Source organism: Lepidochelys olivacea (assembly GCF_965140295.1).
Source record: "Lepidochelys olivacea isolate rLepOli2 genome assembly, chromosome: 4".
Lineage (NCBI taxonomy): Eukaryota > Metazoa > Chordata > Testudines > Cheloniidae > Lepidochelys > Lepidochelys olivacea.
The window spans coordinates 30,281,022-30,300,271 of record NC_140414.1 but is presented as its reverse complement, the minus strand read 5'-3'; the positions used below and the strand labels follow the sequence as shown (position 1 = coordinate 30,300,271).

The window sequence follows — 19,250 nt, the reverse complement described above, 5'->3', positions numbered from 1 at the left end:
TTCAATCCTTCTTAGGCTTGGCCGGTTATTACAGACGATTTGTTCCGCAATACAGCCAAATCGCCGCCCCACTGACAGACCTAACCAAAAAGAAACAGCCAAATGCTGTTCAGTGGACCGAAAAGTGTCAGAAGGTCTTTAACAAGCTTTAAAGCGACACTCATGTCTGACCCTGTACTAAGGGCCCCAGACTTTGACAAACCGTTCCTAGTAACCACAGATGCATCCGAGCGTGGTGTGGGAGCAGTTTTAATGCAGAAAGGACCTGATCAAGAATTCCATCCTGTAGTGTTTCTCAGCAAAAAACTGTCTGAGAGGGAAAGCAACTGGTCAGTCACTGAAAAAGAAAGTTAAGCCATTGTCTACGCTCTGGAAAAGCTACGCCCATATGTTTGGAGACGGCGTTTCCACCTGCAAACCGACCATGCTGCACTGAAGTGGCTTCACACCGTCAAGGAAACTAACAAAAAACTTCTTCGGTGGAGTTTAGCTCTCCAAGATTTTGATTTCAACATCCAACACATCTCAGGAGCTTCTAACAAAGTGGCTGATGCACTCTCCCGTGAAAGTTTCCCAGAATTAACTGGTTAAAATCGTCCTTGAGATGTGGAAAATATTGTTAGTCTTTATGTACTTGGTAGTATATTTAGAGATGCATGTGTCTTATTAACTCTGTTTTTCCTAGAGCTCCAGGAAGAAATCCCAGCCAGTGTTTCACCCTAGCTGAGATTTGGGGGGCGTGTCATAAATATAAAGGGAAGGGTAAACCCTTTTGAATTCCCTCCTGGCCAGGGGAAAACTCCTCTCACCTGTAAAGGGTTAAGAAGCTAACGGTAACCTCGCTGGCACCTGACCAAAATGGCCAATGAGGAGACAAGATACTTTCAAAAGCTGGGAGGAGGGAGAGAAACAAAGGGTCTCTCTGTCTGTTGGTATGCTGCTTTGCTGGGGACAGAACAGGAATGGAGTCTTAGAACTTTTAGTAAGTAATCTAGCTAGGTATGTGTTAGATTATGATTTCTTTAAATGGCTGAGAAAAGAATTGTGCTGAATAGAATAACTATTTCTGTCTGTGTATCTTTTTTGTAACTTAAGGTTTTGCCTAGAGGGGTTCTCTATGTTTTGAATCTAATTACCCTGTAAGGTATCTGCCATCCTGATTTTACAGAGATGATTTCTTTACTTCTATTTACTTCTATTTCTATTAAAAGTCTTCTTGTAAGAAAACTGAATGCTTTTTCATTGTTCTCAGATCCAAGGGTTTGGGTCTGTAGTCGCCTATGCAAATTGGTGAGGTTTTTTATCCAATATTTCCCAGGAAAGGGGGGGTGCAAGTGTTGGGAGGATTGTTCGTTGTTCTTAAGATCCAAGGGTCTGGGTCTGTAGTCACTAGGCAAACTGGTGAGGCTTTTTACCAAACCTTGTCCAGGAATTGGGGTGCAAGGTTTTGGGAAGTATTTTGGGGGGAAAGACGTTTCCCAAACAGTTCTTCCCCAGTAACCAGTATTAGTTTGGTGGTGGTAGCGGCCAATCCAAGGACAAAGGGTGGAATATTTTGTACCTTGGGGAAGTTTTGACCTAAGCTGGTAAAGATAAGCTTAGGAGGTTTTTCATGCAGGTCCCCACATCTGTACCCTAGAGCTCAGAGTGGGGGAGGAACCTTGACACCAGCCAAGGCAAAGCAGCCGGGAAAAGAGTTAAAGCATTCATAGGGCCTCTAATGGTGGGGTGGGAGAAACCTTCATACGGGTGAGGTTTTCAAGATGTATCCATCTGAGCTTCAAGGCTGAGTGGGTAAACTGGAGAAGACTTGCCAAAGAAAGATTAGACAATAAAAACAAGAAGCAATTAAGTCCTTCTTTTACCTTTTCTTCAGTTATTGCATTGCAGCTGTGTGCCTTCAGAAGCAGTTCCCTCTTCTCCTCCTGTCTCGAACACGATGAAAAAGAGTTACTCCTGGAAGGCTGCAGTTTCTTATGAACTGGCTCCACTGGCTCAAGCTCTACATCACTCCAAGCCTAAACACCAGGTGAGAATTATTTCAAACAATTATATTCTCTCCAGCTTTCTATATTTTCTTTTTCATCTGCTGGTAAGCAGGTTGCTTTTGCATGTAGACAAAATGAATGTATTCTAAAATGGGTCTCATACCCAGCCCAGATGAATCTCCCATTAGACAAGAATTATTCCACATACTTTTGATTTTCAATCTTTCTGCTCCCCTGAGATTTGTTTCTTTGGAAGCACAGAGCTTGTAACACACACAGTGCATCCATTTTTACCCAGATTTTTTACTCACCTTTGATCTCTGTAGTATAGTAATGCTTGTGGCACCGAAGTATTAGATATCTAGTAGCAGAGAGAGAGTACAGTCTGGAATGTGAGCAGATACTTCACTTATTTTTCCTGTGCCTCATTAGGAATGGAGCTCAGACCTGATTTGCTACAATCTAACTGTTCCATTTCTGGACCTATCTTGTGCAAAGATTGTGAATCATGACAAATTATATGTTGATTTTGTGATTCGGACAAAAGGTGGAGACCAAACCGTTTTCCACATGCACTTGTTAGGATTTGAAATGAGGTCCAGGAAGGTGTGAAACTAATGCATGAACCTCACTGGATAACTTCGTTCCCTCAGCTACGAACAGTCTTTTCATTTTTCCTTCCTTGTATAATTAAAACTACAGAGGCAATTTTATTTACGTTAGAAACATGCACACACTCAGACAAGAGAATGTGTTCCGTGGAAACAGCTACATTTTCTACTTGGTGCTGCCAACTTGTGCATTAGCAAGTGTGTTCCAAAACTGCCCCACGAACTGCTACCATGCAACACGCAAAAGCCACTGAGTTAAGCTTTTATTTCAAAGGGCATCTACACAGCTGCACTAAACGGGCATTTTAAAACCATGTTTCCTGTCAGTCACGGAAAGAATTGCCTCTGGCAGTGTCCGATCAACCCAGCACTGCATGACAACAGCAGCAGTTTTGCTTGAGACCTGTAAGCAAAGGTTAGGCCAAGGGCTGACACCGTTAAACAACATTATCCCATGCCTAGAAAGGAGAATACTTTAAAAACAAAACAAAAAAAAATGACTCCACTGAGTATACAGAAAATTAATGATGACTAACCGAACAAAAGAAATGGCTCAGGTGCTATAGCATGACTACAGTGAACCTCATTTAGCATCCACTGATCTCCTCATCCATAAAAAACTTGTTGAGACGGAAATAAAGGAGAAAATGAGAGTCAAGGAAAATGGAAAGGTGAAAGAAACAGGAGGATGCATAGGAGAGGAGAAGAGAAATGAGTTAGAAATCTTCCTTTTTTTTTAAACTCTTATTTTATCATCTCAAGAAACAACACATTTCCAGTGCCACCATTGCATAAGCGCTATGTACAACTAGTGACGTAGGTCTTGATCTAGCAAAGCACTTAAGCAAGTGCTTAACTCTAAGCATGTAAGTAGTCCCAGTGACTTTGCTGGATATGTATTTTACAGCAGAAAATATACCTGATTTTCCTATCCGAATGCTTCATATATTTTATACAATAGCCTAGGTTTCTGAGAATAATCGTAATGCTTGCACAAAATTTGCTTCAGTGCAATTACATTACCTCAACCTCATGAGCAATACCTTAACGTATCATCCCTATTGTCAGAAACTTAATGGCCGGTGAGTGTAAATTAGCTCAAAGGGCAAAAGTTTCCAAATTGAATTTACATTATTACAGAATTACTTATCCTTTTTTTTAAAACAGCTTCAGTTGCCATAGCATCCGTAGCACTGCACCATAAATACAAAAACAGAAAACGAGTGATTCACAGAGATTGTTCAATAAACAATCGCTGCAGTGTTTCTGCCTGCAGTGTGAAGGTCCTTCATCCTAACATAGTGACAATCAGTTAAATGCCTGGTTGAACAGGGAACCCTTAAAATTTGGCCTGAAGGCTGAAAAACTCTGGGTCACATAGACTTATAGACTTGAAGATCAGGGCCATATGAGCAAGTTCCCAGGGGATGGTGTTCTGCAGACAATACTACTCCTGGAAAGTTCCGTTCCATTCAGCAATTGTAAAAGCACTGGGAGTAACTGTAATTGTTGCAGTGAGGCATTCAGGGAGAGGCATTCTCTCAGGTAGCCCTGATCCAGACCAGTTAATGCTTTTACATGATAAAAATTTTGTATGCCCGCTAAAACTTTTCATTTAGCACTGAAACAGGAAGATTTTTTGACCACACACAAGAATCTCAAAGGGTACATATATTCTCAGTTCAGTGTATGTGGATTTAGGTGTGTAGTTTCCTGTGGCTATGTCTGCGCTAGCGTTTTTCAGACAACTGGTGCAATTCCACTGGAATCAGCTACATATGACAGATTGGTAATGTAAGGAGGGGACGGGTTTTTACTACTTTTTTGTCCTGATTTTTCAGAAGACTGAAACGTTCCCAGCGCACTCTCCTAACAGTTTGGCTCAGGGCAGATCTAAATGACAGAATGATAAAATGACTGTGCCCTGTTTACAAAAGCAGGCACTCCACAACCTGCTACCTGTAATGGTGGGAGGTTCCGCCCAAAATACTAGTGTAGGCAAAGGTTGTGTGTCAAGGACAAACCAGTGTAGAATACTCTCAAATACAACTCTTAGCCTGCAAAATAACAAGAGGAGAAACAACTGCAAGTTGGTGATGCTATGTAATTTAATTTTTAAAATATAGTAACTTAGCATCTGTTATTCATTTTAATTAAAAAGAAATTTTGCAGTCAATACATTATATAAAAGCTAGGGGAAAAGGTTACCACTTATGTATTACTGAATGTATAGTTCTACAATGAAGTAGCGCTGGCCAACAAACAATTAGTTGTGTTCTATTATATCTGTCACCATGATATTTGAATGCCCTCCAAGAGTGCATTAAGTGATGAGACTAGTGTATGTCACTTGTGGGTCTTGCCATATTATTATTTATTTGTATTATGGTAGCATCTAGGAGCCCCAATCATGATCCAGGAAATCATTGTACTGGATGCTGTACAGAAAAAAAAAAAAAGATAGTCCCTGACCCAAAGAGTTTACAATCTAAGTTGTACAATCTAATCTGAAAGTACCTCATAAGACAGAATTTTCCATTTCAGTTGGAGGTCCAATTAAAATAACTGCATGGTCTGTCTGGAAGAGCTGCAAAAGGAATGGGCTTCACACATACCTTAATCTAGTCCATAATTTGAAATATGACCGATAGGTTTATTTGATTGTGGTTTTAGATCTTTTCTTAAGGGAAGAGACAAATTATTTCACTATCTGTTCTGTGTTTAGTTTTTAAAAAAGATTGTGACAAATTAAAGGCCTGATCTTGCAATTGACAGTCCATGGGCAGAGTGTTTTGCAGTCCAGAACCCTACTGACTGGGGCTCTAAGCAGATCCAGCAGTCTGCCTGTGCTCTTTCAATTCAGAATCAAACCATGGTGTCCATCATGGATTTAAAGAGAATAAAGAATGTAAGATGCACTTAATGTCAAATATTTGGATCTACAAAGCATTAATATAGACCTAGCTTGAACGCAAAATGATGGCCAGTCAATTTAGTCTAGAACACCAATGAACAAATACTTTGACTACTCTGAGTGGTTTTCAGAACTGGTTGGAATGTGGGAAGAGAGGATCATATTTTGTAAAACAAAGGAGGATTTGGACTGTGTTAAAGTGCAGAGGAATGGTTTCTTCCAATGCTTGGTGCTAACCTCACTAGGTATAGTCACAACAACCAAATACAGCTTTTCTGTTAGTGCTTATGAAGTTACACAGTAGTTCAGTGTGTGCATGGGAAGGTGGGGGGGGGGGGGAATTCCCTTTGATAGGTGACCAGGAATCTATAACAAAAGGTTTTGTTCATCTCTGCACCCTTGATTAGGATTTCTTCAATATGCTAATGAGTACTGTCTTTTTGCTCATTTTTTGTTTATTTTACCATTTGTTTACAACACAGTTGTTTAAAAATCTTTCTGGTGCTGAGATCAGTTCACTGAGAAGCAGGATCTCACATTCCTAAAGGTGGACTGGAGAATAAAGTAGAAAATAAGGTGCTATATTTTCAGTCTCTACTCAGATATTTACAACTTGAAACAGTTGCAAATCAATTGGTGAACTGGGAAACAAAGTGTTACTATGAATAATTATGAAAGTTCAGTATTTGTTTGCTTTTTGAGAAGTAACGCTACGTAGCAGAAGGAAGCCATTCAGGTGCCTTGATAAAACAGAATGGACAGTTTTTGATCAAGTTTTTGAATAATTTATGTTCTAACCTGTGTGAAAAAGAATCATCTTCAAGCCAGATTTGTCATGCTCCCTGGTTTTATTGATGTTCATCAACCCACTCCTAGATCTTACTGTTTTTTCAAAATCTATCTTATCTGAAGAATTTAAAGCATCTCTTTTGATATTTGGCTATTTGGTCATGTTATTTTGACTCTGATATTAGTACCCTGAAATAAGTAGCTTGCAAGTGACACATGTCACATCCTTGAGTCCTTATCCTTGCCTAGACTGTCGTCTTCCAGCCCAAAGGACAGTCAAGGGGTAAAAGCCTAACTTACTCTTAGTTCAACCTGTCACAGTGATTATTATCTTTGTGAATGTTCTAGATGATACTCTGAGCTGAGTGAACTTTCTTATGCTGGTTCAGCACAGTGTGAAAGAGCTGAATACAGTAGGTCCCTGGAGAGGGCTAGCACTGGCTGAGTGCATCCCCTATGAAGACCACTGATATGCTAAGTAATGCCCTAATAGGCACAGTGTCAATGCATAAGAGGCTGACTTTTCAGGAGTTGGGGGGAATGCTAAGAGGTCAGTCTGGGGGACGTAAGATTCCCCAAAGGGAACTTTTTATTTTTAGTACTATTCTGTCTGGTCCTACGGATATGAAGCCTACAAGGCTTGGGTTCTACTGAATTCTACCTGACAGATAAAGAGTGAAAAGACTGAGCGTGCCATTTTCATAACTTAACAAAAAAAATTATATATTTTTGTAAAATTAATGTGAATTTAATGTGCATGATTTTTCAGAGGTATACCCCAGGCAGAGCACCAGCTGCTATGACACCCAAGATTCCACTTCTACAGAACCACCACATTGGAATGCACGGTAAAAGTCAGATCAATAAACCAAACGATAATATTCCTGAACCACAGACAGTTAATCTCCTATACAGAAACAACTTTATTCTTCCAAGACTTTCAGAAACAGATGCAAAAGTATGACTTTGGATCCATTTTTAGAGAATTAACTGGGGACCTGATTTGTTTCAGACAGGCAAGTTTTATACCCAATTTCCTCCTAAAGACTTACTGCTTCTCCAGTGGAAACTGATGAAACGCAGCTACTCTTGTTCCTGGAGGCAAAGGAGCGACGACTGGAGACAGAGGACCTGAATGATGATTCATTTATAGAACCTGATGAGAGATCACTCTTTGATATCCGTATGAAAAATCGCAAGCAGGGTACAGCTCTGCGAATGGTTTTCCTGAAGGGGAACAGGAAAGTAAAAGTTACAAGCTGCATAACACCACAAATACTAGCAGCACTGTTTGGAAAATGGTCTGACAGCAGTTCTCTCTCTTTTGGTAATCTCAGTATAGCTTTTTTATTTTCTTTGTAAAGGTTAAAGATTACTTGGAAGTAGCTTGTTAGGGCTAATGTGAACCGTTAACAAGACAAAAGGAAAGACATCACGTGGATTCAGCGGCTTTAAACCAAAAGGTCCATTGCAAGGATGCGTGGATGAGTAGTGAGAATCGAAAATACAATGAATTTTTAGTAATATATTCAACTTAAAAAACAATTAGTTGTTAATTTGATTGTAAATAAAGAATTAATACTGCAAACATACAAAGCTATTTAACCATAATGGGTCAGATTCTCTCCTGTGATGAGATCTGTTCTGCGCACGGGAGAATGGGAGCAGCATTGGGGAGCTGATGATTATTTATTTGTATCATGGTAGTGTCTAGGAGCCTCAGTCACAGACCAGGACCTTAATATGTTAGGCAACATACAAATACAGAACAAAAAGATGCTTACAATCTGCATAATGTTTAGTAGCAATCTAAGAGCCTGTCTACACAGCATGGCACACTAGACAGAGTCAGATTATGGATTTGTGGGGCCCTGGGCCAGAGCAAGTGGGCCCCGCCCCCATTCCCTAGGGCTCCTGCAGGGGAAATTGAGCTGGGGTGCAGGGGCTTCCCCCCCCGCCCAGCACTCCTGTTGGGGAGTGGAGCCGGCAGGACTGCCGGGTGGGTGGGCGGAGTGGGGCAAGCCCCTGTGCCCCAGCCCCTGGCAGGAGCCTCGGGTGGATGGGCAGGCGGAGGAGGTCAGGGCATAGAGATGCCCATTTTTCTGGGGGCCCCCCCCCCAGTTGGCTGGGGTGCCTGGGCATGGGCCCAGTGGCTAATCCGCCACTGACACGAGAGGAAGTGCACCAACGTGTTGTGCACGAACAAGCCTGTACAGATCTGCTGGCACGAACTAAAAGTTCCCCAGCATGCTAGCGTAGCATGGGGCTAGTTAGGGTACATGGACTTTGCAATAAAAAGCCTGTAGCCCCAAGTGTCAGAGACCATGTCCATTTACCTGGGTTTGCAGGACTAAAAATTGCAGTGTGATGTTTGGGTTCAGACTGGTGCGTGGGGTCTGAAACCCACTGTCCTCAGGAGGTTTCAGAGCCCAGGATGTAGCCTGAACCTGAACATCTACACTGCAAGTTTGTAGCCCATCAGCACGAGCCCGAGTTAGCTGACCCAGGCCCACTGCAGCCCTGCTGCACGTCTTTATTGCAATGTAGCCATATCCTTAGCGTGCAACACACGGGCATGCTTCAGAATTCACACCCCTCTCATGCACATTGCTGCAGCATGTAGACAGGCCTTAAGTAACAGTTATGGCTCCCTGAGTTTTTGGGCTGATCTTGTGCTGGCCTAGCCCCAGCATGAATTAGAGAAGCCTAGGGGGCTCGACTAATCCATGCCAATTGGCTACACTCCACAAGGGACCATATGCCAGTTGAAAACTGGCAGATGAGAATAGGCAGATCCTTTGGTCCTTCGCCCAACAACCCCCACTCCCCGTGATGGGGTGGTCAGTTGGCACAGGAGCCAGGCATGTTGACTTGAAGCGAACTGACCGTTCTTCCTTGCGGAGGGAATTCTCAGCTGGTTAGCGATGACTAGATTCCAGCTCCTCGAGGCTGCCTGTGCTGTGCAAAGCAGATGGTTCAAGGGCAGAGAATGTGGCCCAATGCCTTTGTACTTGGCATAATAAAATCTAAAACCTCATATCACTCCAGATTAATTCTAGCACAATCAACAAAATACCAGCAAATATTGCTACAGACAGAAATGCACAAAGACCAGGAATAAGATAGGACAAGCCACACATACAATGGACAACCACTACTGCTCTGTGCACTTGTGAATCACATATCAGTGAAGGAAGCTAAGACATATATTAAGCTCCAGAAGCACATGTTAGAGCTGCATGAATATTGCATCAACAACAAAAAATCGCTTGAACATTAATTCAACTTTTTAAACAAATTTGTTTGACTATGTTTGATCCCTTGTTCCCATTGCCCATTTCCTGTAAGTTTAACAGTGAACAACTTTGCATGCAGGAATGTGTGAGGAAATAGTGAATTTTCAGCAAATACTCCAATATTCAAGAAGATACTACATTTGTAAACGTGCACATAGGCCTCAGACATCTGATTCTGAAAGATACTCTCACATGAATATGCAACAAAAATGTACCATGTGATCTGGGAATCCAAGACAGACGGCAGTACATTCAGTAGTCTGAGGACCCCCCAGAGCTTTGTCTGCACCATCTCTGACCTGGCTGGGACAATGGAATGGATGCCTTAATGTCTACAGGAGATTTGGGCCTGAATGAGTGCTAGCTGGCTGAGTCTTAGATTCCGTTCTTGCAACGAGACCTGCCTATGCAATTGCAGAGCCCCTCACTGACTTCGGTAGTGCTGAGTGAATGCAGGGACCTGCCCCTGTAGAGCTCATTGCAAGGTCGAGGTCTTAATCCAGGTAAGACAGAAGTAATGCTGATTGGGTGGAGGAAATAACTGGAAGAATTAGCAACGGTTTCAATGGTAGCTGAGGGAATGCAACCAGTGACTGAGACACAAGTTCATGGTTGAGGTGTTTTCTTGGACCCCAGGTGGCTGCTGAATTGTCTGATAGGAACTGCGGCCAAGAGTACTGTTTTCTGCCTGCAACTAGGAAGAGAAGTGCAACCACTTCTTTGCTACCATAATTCATGCCATTGTCACACTGGGACTAGATGTTGTAATGCACTCTCCCATCACTATTCAGTAACTAAAGCTGGTGGCAACCTGCTTATTAAACACTGAGCTACATGAACTGCACTAGCTGCCTGTGAATTGCCAGGAAGAATTTAAGGTCTGTTGTAACCTTCAAAAGACCTGAATGGCTTAGGACCAAGTTACCTGGGAGACCACCTGTGCCATTCTTCTCTCTTCTACTGCCATCAGGACAAACTGCAAAACCAAGCTTTTTCCTGAGGCATGTGAGGAACAGGTGGATTGAGGAACAGGATTTATGATTATGTTGGTCTTCTGGAGGTGATTAGAATGGGACATTGAAGCTAACATGGATTTTGAAGTGCGCTTTCATAATTTACATTTTAAAATTTAAAATGGATGCAGCTTGTGATGGGTACTTATGGGATGATGATTTTACTGTAAATTGAAATAAAAGAAAGTAATCAAATTTCATATATTGAGTACTCGCAAAGAACTACCTGAGAATAAGCTATAGACAAAACTTCTTCATGGAAGTTATTTGGTGAATAATTTTGAACAAATCCATTTGAGAAAATTGTGATCTGCTTGACAAAGATTCACAAACACAGAAAAGAAAATTTTTGTCATTTGTTTTGAATGAATGAATCATTTAAAAAAATCCCTCCAAATCACAGTGAAAGTAACAGCAATACTTCTAAAATGAAATGAATGCTGAACTCTTTTTTATTAAGTAATATTTGTTTAGCTTTGTTTACAGTTTTTTTTCCATATTTAGTGGGTTTCAAAAAAATAATTGTTATTTCCAGTGATCTCTATCATGGAGAGATGGTTTATTCCAGGCCATCAGAATGAACATTCAAACTTCAAGTCTAGTTCTTTCAAGTCATACTATAGATTATTGTACTGGCATGGAGATGAGATGTATTAGGAAATGTAGCTGTTCATATCTCGAGTGAAGCTGGTTCAAAAATGAAAAACATTTTGCAAAAAAAAATTTTAAGTTTTGGTCATTGATACTTCAAACAAAAAATGGACAACAATTTTAAAATTTGAAAAATTTTGACCAGTTGTAATATTGAGATCCTGATTTAACAGCAAGATAATTCTGGATACAAAACCATCATTTCAAATTGATTGCACTCCTGGTAATCCAATAATGAGTAAGCCAGTGTTCAGATATTGCCTTTTCAGCAGGTATCTGCAGTTTAAAAGTTCTAGGAATAAACACCTGATCAGTCCAACTAATGAACTTCCACAGGATTTACTGGACCTCAGCAAGGCTAAAAAGAACCTAATGCCACGATTATTAAAGAAATTCCTGACGTTGGTATGACTGTAGTTGAAGTCAGCACTATTTTCTCTGTTCTATGCAGTCATTTTTTTGGCTTACAGTAAAAATATATCATACACAGGTGTATTTCATTTCTTTGATTTCTTTTTTAAATTCACCCCATTCCCACCAGCAATTCTCAGCACCAAGGAAACATCCTGCACTGTGAGCATCACACCATCATTTTGAAGTGTGTGTGAACTCTTTAGTTCACTATTCCTGAACTCTCTGACTCATGTGTACCATCCAAACCTATCACAGTCAAAAGGGAAAAGTTTGATCTTCTGACTAGAGTGAAACTAAGACAAAATTGTTTTGTTTTGTTCATAGTGAAAAACTGAACAAAATGTCTCATCTCTGTGATATTTAGAGTTGGATGGATGATTTGATTAATCCAACCCATTTCACCAATTGTGAATTATCCATAAACAGACTTTGATCTTGGAATATTTGCTCATTAGTCAGACTTATTGGGGAATGATATATGCAAATATATTTCCACCAATGAACTGCTTGCAAACTATTCATTGTGTCTACTTATTCACTATTTGTAACTTTCTATTTGGTCTGCATGATTTATTCTCCTAAGTGACATAATATTACTTCTACTGTCTGACTAGATGATTCTCAGACCCATAAAGTGCTTTCACAATGATTTCATGAATACTTTTGGTGTCAGCAGTCATGGAAATACAGATGGGAAAGAAGGGATGGGATTTGTAAAAGTGCTCAGTGGTGACCTAACTTTGCTCCTATTTAAATAAATGGGACATTTCCATTATCTTCAAAAAGAATAAAATTAAGCCAATGCTGAGCACTTTTGAAAAGACCCTGCCCCATAATATTTTTGGTTCAGGAATTTGACTCAATGTATAAAGACTCTCAGAAGCAGTTCCTACAGTATAGTGCTTATTTTGGGAACAGTCATTTACCTCTTTCCAAACATAAAATATAAATATGGAATCAAGGAAAAAAAATAACTTTGGGTCAGAAATTCCAGCTTCATACTATACTTCCCTCTATTTCCGCAAACCACTGGAGGCTGGTGACTTCTGAAAGAAGATAAGGAAGTCTGACATATCCCCTATAAGCAGCCTGGGTAGATGCCACTCCAAAAAGATGTTGGCAATTTTTGATTCTCCACTAGCTCTTTATTTTTAGTAGTTATGTTTCCTGCAGCAGATAGATCCCCTCTCTGTGTATGTGTCTCTTCCACAGGCTTTCAATAGTTTGGTCCCCATAGTCAGAGAAATGAGCACAGAAGGGCTAGTCACCTCTCATGAACACCAGTTAAGATGTAAACTGGTACAAAAACATTTTTACTGTACGTTTCAGACATTTGACAGTCTTCTGAAATTAAGCAGGAACTCAACATTTTGGGGGTGCAAAATTGTGTTATTTGGAGTGGCAAACATTTTCAGAAAAATATTGTCTCATTTTTCTATCAATCTTTTAATTACATATCAGATATTCAAAGTAATTAACTATCTGGGTTTTCCCAGCCTGCAACTGTGGGAAAAATCAGAGCTCCAAATGAGACAATGTTGCAATTTCCCCCTTACAACAATAACATCTTACAGACAATTTACACTGCCATCTAGTGATACAATTCTTTATATATTTACCGTCACCTCACATATTTACTTTGTTCAAAGGCTTACTATTATATATACGGCTGCTTTGCAAGAGATACTCCTTGAAAGAATTGTTGGTGAGTCATGTGAAATATTGCAAAACAATTATGGTTAGAAGAAATTCTCCTTCTAAAAAGTCACATATTTTCTGTTGAAAATGGGTATTTGGACAGAAAGTTGTGTGAAAAAGAAGTATTTTCACAGGATTCTTGGAAATCAAACATTTTAGAATTTGTACAGGTGGAAACCACCCCTGGACTCTTTCCTACCAAGTTAGAAAACAAAACAGAAAAGAATAGTGAGGAGAAAAATATACAATGGAATCTTCTGCTTTCTACATCCCAATTTGGTAAAAAAAAAAAAAAAAAAAATTATTGCAATCCTATTCCAATTTAGGGTTTGTTTTCAGTTTTCATGGCCCTCTTCTTTTAGCCATGGAGATGAATCTTGTGTTGATGGGTATAACACAGGCTCAATATCTTTGAAAGTGCTGAATTTGAGCTAGTGCTTGATCTTGATTATATCTGTTTGTAGTAGGCAAAACCTAAGTGACCATCATCCAGCGAGCTTTCCCACTGTTAGCTGGAACAATTATACAATATCCAACATAATCATTGATGAAAACCAGACACAATGGGTGTCCTAGGACCCGCGCCATCCTTAAGGCCAGTGGTCTATCTGGAATGAAATTTCACAGCAACTCTCAACAAACCGTTTGGTTTAAAGGAAGTCCAAGGCTTAAGCTGCTGCTGGGAAATGCAGTGTAAGTATGTACTAGTTTGGCACCATTCAGCTGGACACCTCACTCACCCACCCTGTGATTTAGTGCTTTCTAATATCTTTTGAGACTATACCACTGAAAGGCCCCAGCCCTTTGATATATTTTGTCTTGTATAAGATGAGGCTGTGCTTTTGTGGAACAGACTCCTTTCAGACTGCAAAAGGATTTTCAGTATTTTAAAAATCACCTATTATGAATCTTTCTAGATTCTGACTGGTTGGAACAGCAGTGTTTCTACCATTTATAAATCAAAGACCAGATTTAATGACCTTTACGAAAAGCAAGATGTATGCTTCCCCAGGCTTTTCCTATGGTAGCAGGGGAGGAACAAGTTGGATCTTGTGGGAACTTTTGGAGGCCATGAAGGAATCACCAATGGAGATTGCAACAGGGCCTGTGCTGAGAAGCAAAGAATTTCTGGTTCTTTGGAGATCTGCCTCAGATTTTTTCACATTATCCTCCACCCACTCCTAAGTACTTCCCTAACCCACCTGCTCCTCTCCCCCATTTGTCTCCATCAGTCTCACCCTAATTTTATGGGTTTCCCCATCCATGTGACTGGGTAAAATCCTTCCCTTCACCCTCCCCCTCCTCTATCACCTACATAATGTTCTCGGCTCTATGGGAATGGAAGGTTACTATACTCCCTCAACCCCTTTTTCACTGAGGTCAGAGGTGGTGGGTAAAACAGAATTCAGATGCCTCAGCACAGAAACCCATAAACCAGTTGTGAAGGAACCAGCAAGGAAATAAACAGGAGAAAAAGAAATAAATCAGGAAACAATGCACAACAAGCACACAGCAGATTTACTGCACTTGGGTATACTGGGATTTCAAAAAGCAAGATGGCACAGCACAAATAGTCCATCCCCATTCAGAAAATTCTCCACATAAGATTTATTTTAAAAGATACAACAACAAAATAATACCCGCATTTGCCAAGCAAATTCAGTGTGAAGTACTAACCCTGTGACTGAAAAGTTCTCACTTGTCATGTGCACAACCTGAGCCTCTAATCAGTGTTTCCTCCAACCTGCGCAGCTGCACAACATGCCACCAAGTGCCACGCACTTGATTATTACAGTCGCGTGGGGCCGGGCAGGGCCCCAGGGTGGCCCGCCAAAGAGGGCGCTGTGTGTAGGTTTTGCTTGAGTCCCATCTGACCTGCTGAGAGCCAGCTGGCCTCACGGAGGACCAGCCGAGCCAGGTGACTTCTCCGGTGCAGGGGTGCCCCTCCTCTTGTTCCCGCCCCCCTCCCTCCCCTGGCCACGCTGCTCCGGACTCGGAGCTTTCCTCCTGTGTGCTGGGGGAGGGGGGAGAGGGGAAGGCTGACGCTGGGGTGTCCCATATTGCCGAGAACATTATGTAGGTGATAGAGGAGGTGACCATCCGTTCCCCCTCCCCCCGCCCATGTATCCAGTCTCCACTGAGCTGGGGTGACATGACAGGGGGAATCAATGCCAGCTGCTGCATCTGTGGGTGCAAGAAGGAGATGAAGGGGTTATAGGTGAAGGGGGCACAGTGCAGGGGTTCGGGGTACAGCAGGGGAGTGTAGGGGTTGAAGTGAAGGGGGCACAGTGCAGGGGGTAAGGAGTGCAGGAGGGGGGGCAGGGACATCTGCACATAACCTTGATATTGGTATACATAACAAAATTCATGCCACACATGGATGGAAAAGATAAAAGGGAACATTGTGCAATTGCAATAACTTCTTTATCTTGTGGCCCACATTTTACAGCTATTGGGCCATATACACCACTGACAAAAGGGGGGCACAGATCTATTGATTTCAATGGCGCTGTGGCCACTTACTCCTGCAGTAAAGTGCCCTCAATAGAAGGCATTATTATTAATGTATACATTTGCATGTGTACTGACAGACAATTGCAATGTGTTCACTGTACCTGTATCTTGGGTGAATTATTGCATAGATGATAGGATTGTAAATTGCAGAAGCTTTGGCGATAACAGCTGGCACAGATTTAGAATATGGAGTTAGAGTGTTGCCATGGCTAAAATTAAACAAAAACAAAACACAAAGGTATTTTAATGGATGTGTGTTAACTAAATTACCAAAACATACTACTCTTCCTTGATTGATTATGTCCTCTGACAACAAATAGCTTTGAAAAGTTAATATGTTTCAGTGCATTCCTTGCTGAGACTAAGACCACCATGATTTGGTGCCATACTGGTTACATTTACTTGGAGAAGCTGAATGGCCATCAACCAATGACTTCTCTGTTTCTAAGAATGACAAGCAGCCGGAACAAATACAATCGCTTCTTTCTCTGTTGCTCTGCTAGTCAGAAGCAGGAGGAGAGATTATTAATGTGGAGAACAAGGTAGATATGGAATGGTAACAACAAAAGCAGATTCAGAATGAAAATCTCATATTGCCACCCCATTGTATCAGTTTCATTCTGCACACCAAAAGGCATCAAGGAGACTGAAATTCCAGTGTCCAAAAAGAAAGGGAGGAGAGTGAAAAAGGGGAAGTGGGCTGAGATCAGCTTTAGCTGTTTTTGCCTCAAACTCTCTCAGCTGCTAGGAGGAGTCTAATATCCATTGATCTAATATCAGTGAAGTTGAATGTGCATCAACAGGAGAACAGGTCCCCCTACAGGGGAGAGCTGGGAAGGGGAGGAGGACATGTTCTCTGAATTTAAAAAGTTGGGAAAAAAAGCCTCTTGACTCTCACTCTACTAGTCACTGTCTTGAGGAAGGGGATTCTTGAGAGATCAGATATGAGGAGAGTAATCATCTGCTGAGATGCCTAGGATTACTCTGCATAAAATCAGAATACACACATAAAATAGCAACATGAAGGAAGTGAAAACAAAAATCTGTGCTCAAAAAAAAAAAAAAAGAAAAAGAAAAAGCACACAAAGTTTCATGTAAGAAATGAAATAGACACTAGTTAATCTTGTTCTCTTTTATCCAAAGGCCTATCCTGAGGAATGATACATCACCTCTAATCTGGTGTCTATTTTAACTCCTTTTAAAAGGAAGATACACTCCTTATGGGTGACAACACTGAGTACATCTCATTTACAATCCAAGGAGGAGTCAAATTTCTGTGAAATATCCCAGGGCAGCTTCAGGCCTTGCTCCTCATTACTAACTTATCTTGACTAAGGGTCACCAGATTTCTACTTACCCCGCCCATGCAATCATCGTGACACAAGCATATGGAGACCAAGAAAAGACAAACACAATGATGACCACAAAGGCAATTTTTGCCAGCTTCCATTCATTCTTCATGGAATGCGAGAGGTAGGATTTATGACCATAGGACCCTAGCTTCTGAACATCCCTGTGAGAAGAACAACAAAGGAAGTCACCCAGTGTAAGAAAATGTTTGGTGCAAGATGCACAATGCATTATTAGCAATAAATAAAATAGAACACACACTTTATCTTTCCCTGCCCAAATATACTCAATTATTTAATATCTTAAGGATAAAGATCCTACTCTGCTACACCCTGCAAAGGGGAGTAAGCATGCAAAATGGCCTCAATACAGCCAAGAGGAGTAAGCAGGAAGAGAGACACTGCTTCTGCAACATGCTCACTCTTCATCCTCAAGAACAGCCCAGATGGGGCTCTGCCATTCTGAGGGATGGGGCTCACACAGCTGGGGAATGGCACGGTCCTTTTGGAACCAGACAGATCTCTAGTAGTGAATGAGTAGGAAATCCCACTCCTTGCCCTCTGCGACAGTGCCAGAGGCACAAGAGGGTTGCTCAATGGTAATTCAATTCCGTGAGGAGTCATTCTGCCAGGGTTGGGTGGGAGGCCAGAAAGCAAAGCTGTCATCAAGGCTGATCTCATCTCTGTATTATGAGATGTATTATGCATGAATTCACTCTTCCCAAGGGCAGCACTCCTTGCCGCCTCCATACTTCCCCTTACTCCTCCTCGTCTCTTGAGGAGATGATGTCATATGAACTCAACAGATTCCTACTCACTGAGCCAAGTATATTGGTATTGTGGGCTGGCTACTTTGCAAAGCAAGAGCGCTGGTGAACCTGGCACGTAACGTTTAAGGAGACTATTTTACACTCCAGCACGTTTATCCATCAGACAATGGTATTTGAGCCAATGAGAGATGACATTCTTTTTGCTTGGAGATAATTTTTGGAGATTGTGGTTTAGCTGCAGATATTCTGAAAGAATCATTAGTACAAGCCTGAAGAAAGTCTCACAGCTATTGTGCAGGGACTCTTCAGATACCATCCTCACTTTTTTATGCCAGCAAAATCAGCTAATATCCTGCAATTTACAATAAACTGGTCTGACAGGATTTAGCATAAAAACAAACAAATTTTAGTGAAGATATACTTTAAAAGGAAGGCCACTATGGAAATCAGCAGCGTGATGAGCTGCTTCCATAAAATGATAATACGCAAATAGATGCACTACGGAAGAAGCCTACAGAAGACACTGTGTTAGCAAGTAGAATACATATTCAATTCTTGCGGCAGCCATCCTGAATGCTCACATGTAGCGATATTGCTTTAAGGACCAAGTCACCATTCCTTGTTATCAAATTTGCAATTGCAGAGAGCATTTGCAAGCCCCCATTCAGAAAAGCACATAATCAAGTGCTTAACTGTAAGCAGCTATGTGAGTCCATCCCTGTTCAGCAAAGCTTCTTAACCATGTGCTCAAGCCTCACTGTAGTCAATAGGGGTTAAACATGTGTTTAAAATTTAGGCATGTGATTAGTTACTTTGCTGAAACAGAGCAACAGGGCTTGATCCCATTCAGATCAGGGGAAAGATTCTGATTGTCTTCAACTGGATTTGTATTGGGCCCTGAATGAGTAACATGCACATATTGAGAGGAAAAACAAGAGAGAGAGTTCCCTTTTTGATCTCTGATCAGGCCAAATTTTTAGTTCAAATATTTACAAGAAAAGGCCGAGAGTCATGTGCAAAACAATTTGTACTTGCCCGTACATTTGCATGACATTTGGTCAAATACATGCACAGATAGGTATGTGTGTGCATTGGCCTGTCTCATCTCCCTGAGTTCAGCTGTAAAAACTGCCATCTCTGGAATGTCTACAATAAATGAAACTCTTGAGGCATAAGGACTTTAATATCTGTGGAGTGCGCCAAATTCAGGCGATGCCCATTTTGCTCTGTAATGGGTTTATAC

The 19,250-nt window shown here is 41.2% G+C and overlaps 1 protein-coding gene across 2 annotated transcripts in view; it reads right to left on the bottom strand.

The window, feature by feature from the left end:
* The window catches only part of LOC311519928 (melanopsin-like), a 76,606-nt gene that overhangs the window by 17,134 nt on the left and 40,222 nt on the right, over nt 1–19,250 (bottom strand). For both annotated transcript variants that reach the window (XM_084627032.1, XM_084627033.1), the window contains 4 exons: nt 17,246–17,401; nt 15,990–16,097; nt 7,355–7,529; nt 1,866–2,018 (listed from right to left, as the gene is read on the bottom strand). In XM_084627032.1, the coding sequence (XP_084483158.1) occupies nt 1,866–2,018; nt 7,355–7,529; nt 15,990–16,097; nt 17,246–17,401 (592 nt within the window). The remainder of the gene's footprint in view (nt 1–1,865; nt 2,019–7,354; nt 7,530–15,989; nt 16,098–17,245; nt 17,402–19,250) is intronic.